General features: G+C 60.1%; 1 protein-coding gene across 1 annotated transcript in view; it reads left to right on the top strand.

Moving 5' to 3' along the window:
• EMH_0009010 (uncharacterized protein) overlaps nt 1-504 on the top strand; it is a gene marked incomplete at both ends in the record, with an annotated part of 1,185 nt that overhangs the window by 250 nt on the left and 431 nt on the right. The window contains one exon of the mRNA XM_013498535.1: nt 3-504. Coding sequence (XP_013353989.1) covers nt 3-504 — 502 coding nt within the window. The remainder of the gene's footprint in view (nt 1-2) is intronic.

Genomic DNA, 504 nt, shown 5'->3' with positions numbered 1-504 from the left:
ATGAAGAAGTACGAGAGGCTGCTGCTGCTGCAGCAGCACGGCGTGCAGCAGCAGCAGCAGCAGCAGCAGCGCCGCCACCACCACCATCACCACCAAAGAAGGAGGAATTCCGCAGCAGCAGCAGCAACAACAGCATCGGCAGCAGCAGCAGCAGCAGAGACAGAGACCGGGATTCGCTGCAGCAAAGACAGTGGCTGGTAGAGCAGGTTCAGTGGCGGGCATTCAGCCGCAGTGCTGCTGCTTCTGCTGCTGCTGCTCCTGCTGCTGCTGCTGCTGCAGCAGCAGCAGGAGCAGCAGCAGCAGGAGCAGCAACAGATTCGCCTGTACTTTCACCAGCATCAGCAGCAGCAACAGCAGCAGCAACAGCAGCAGCAACTGCTTCTGCTGCTCCATCGGAGCTGGCAAGTGCTTCTCAAAGACAAGAGCACACTGCAGCAGCAGCAGCAGCAGCAGCAAACTCTGCTGCTGCTGCTGCTGCTGCTGCAGATCCAGCGGGATGGAGAC

The sequence above is a fragment of the Eimeria mitis genome, genomic scaffold, assembly GCF_000499745.2.
Source record: "Eimeria mitis Houghton genomic scaffold, Emh_scaff350, whole genome shotgun sequence".
In the NCBI taxonomy this organism is placed as follows: Eukaryota; Apicomplexa; class Conoidasida; order Eucoccidiorida; family Eimeriidae; genus Eimeria; species Eimeria mitis.
The sequence above is the reverse complement of the archived record's forward strand: the minus strand, read 5'-3'. Positions and strand labels throughout refer to the sequence as shown.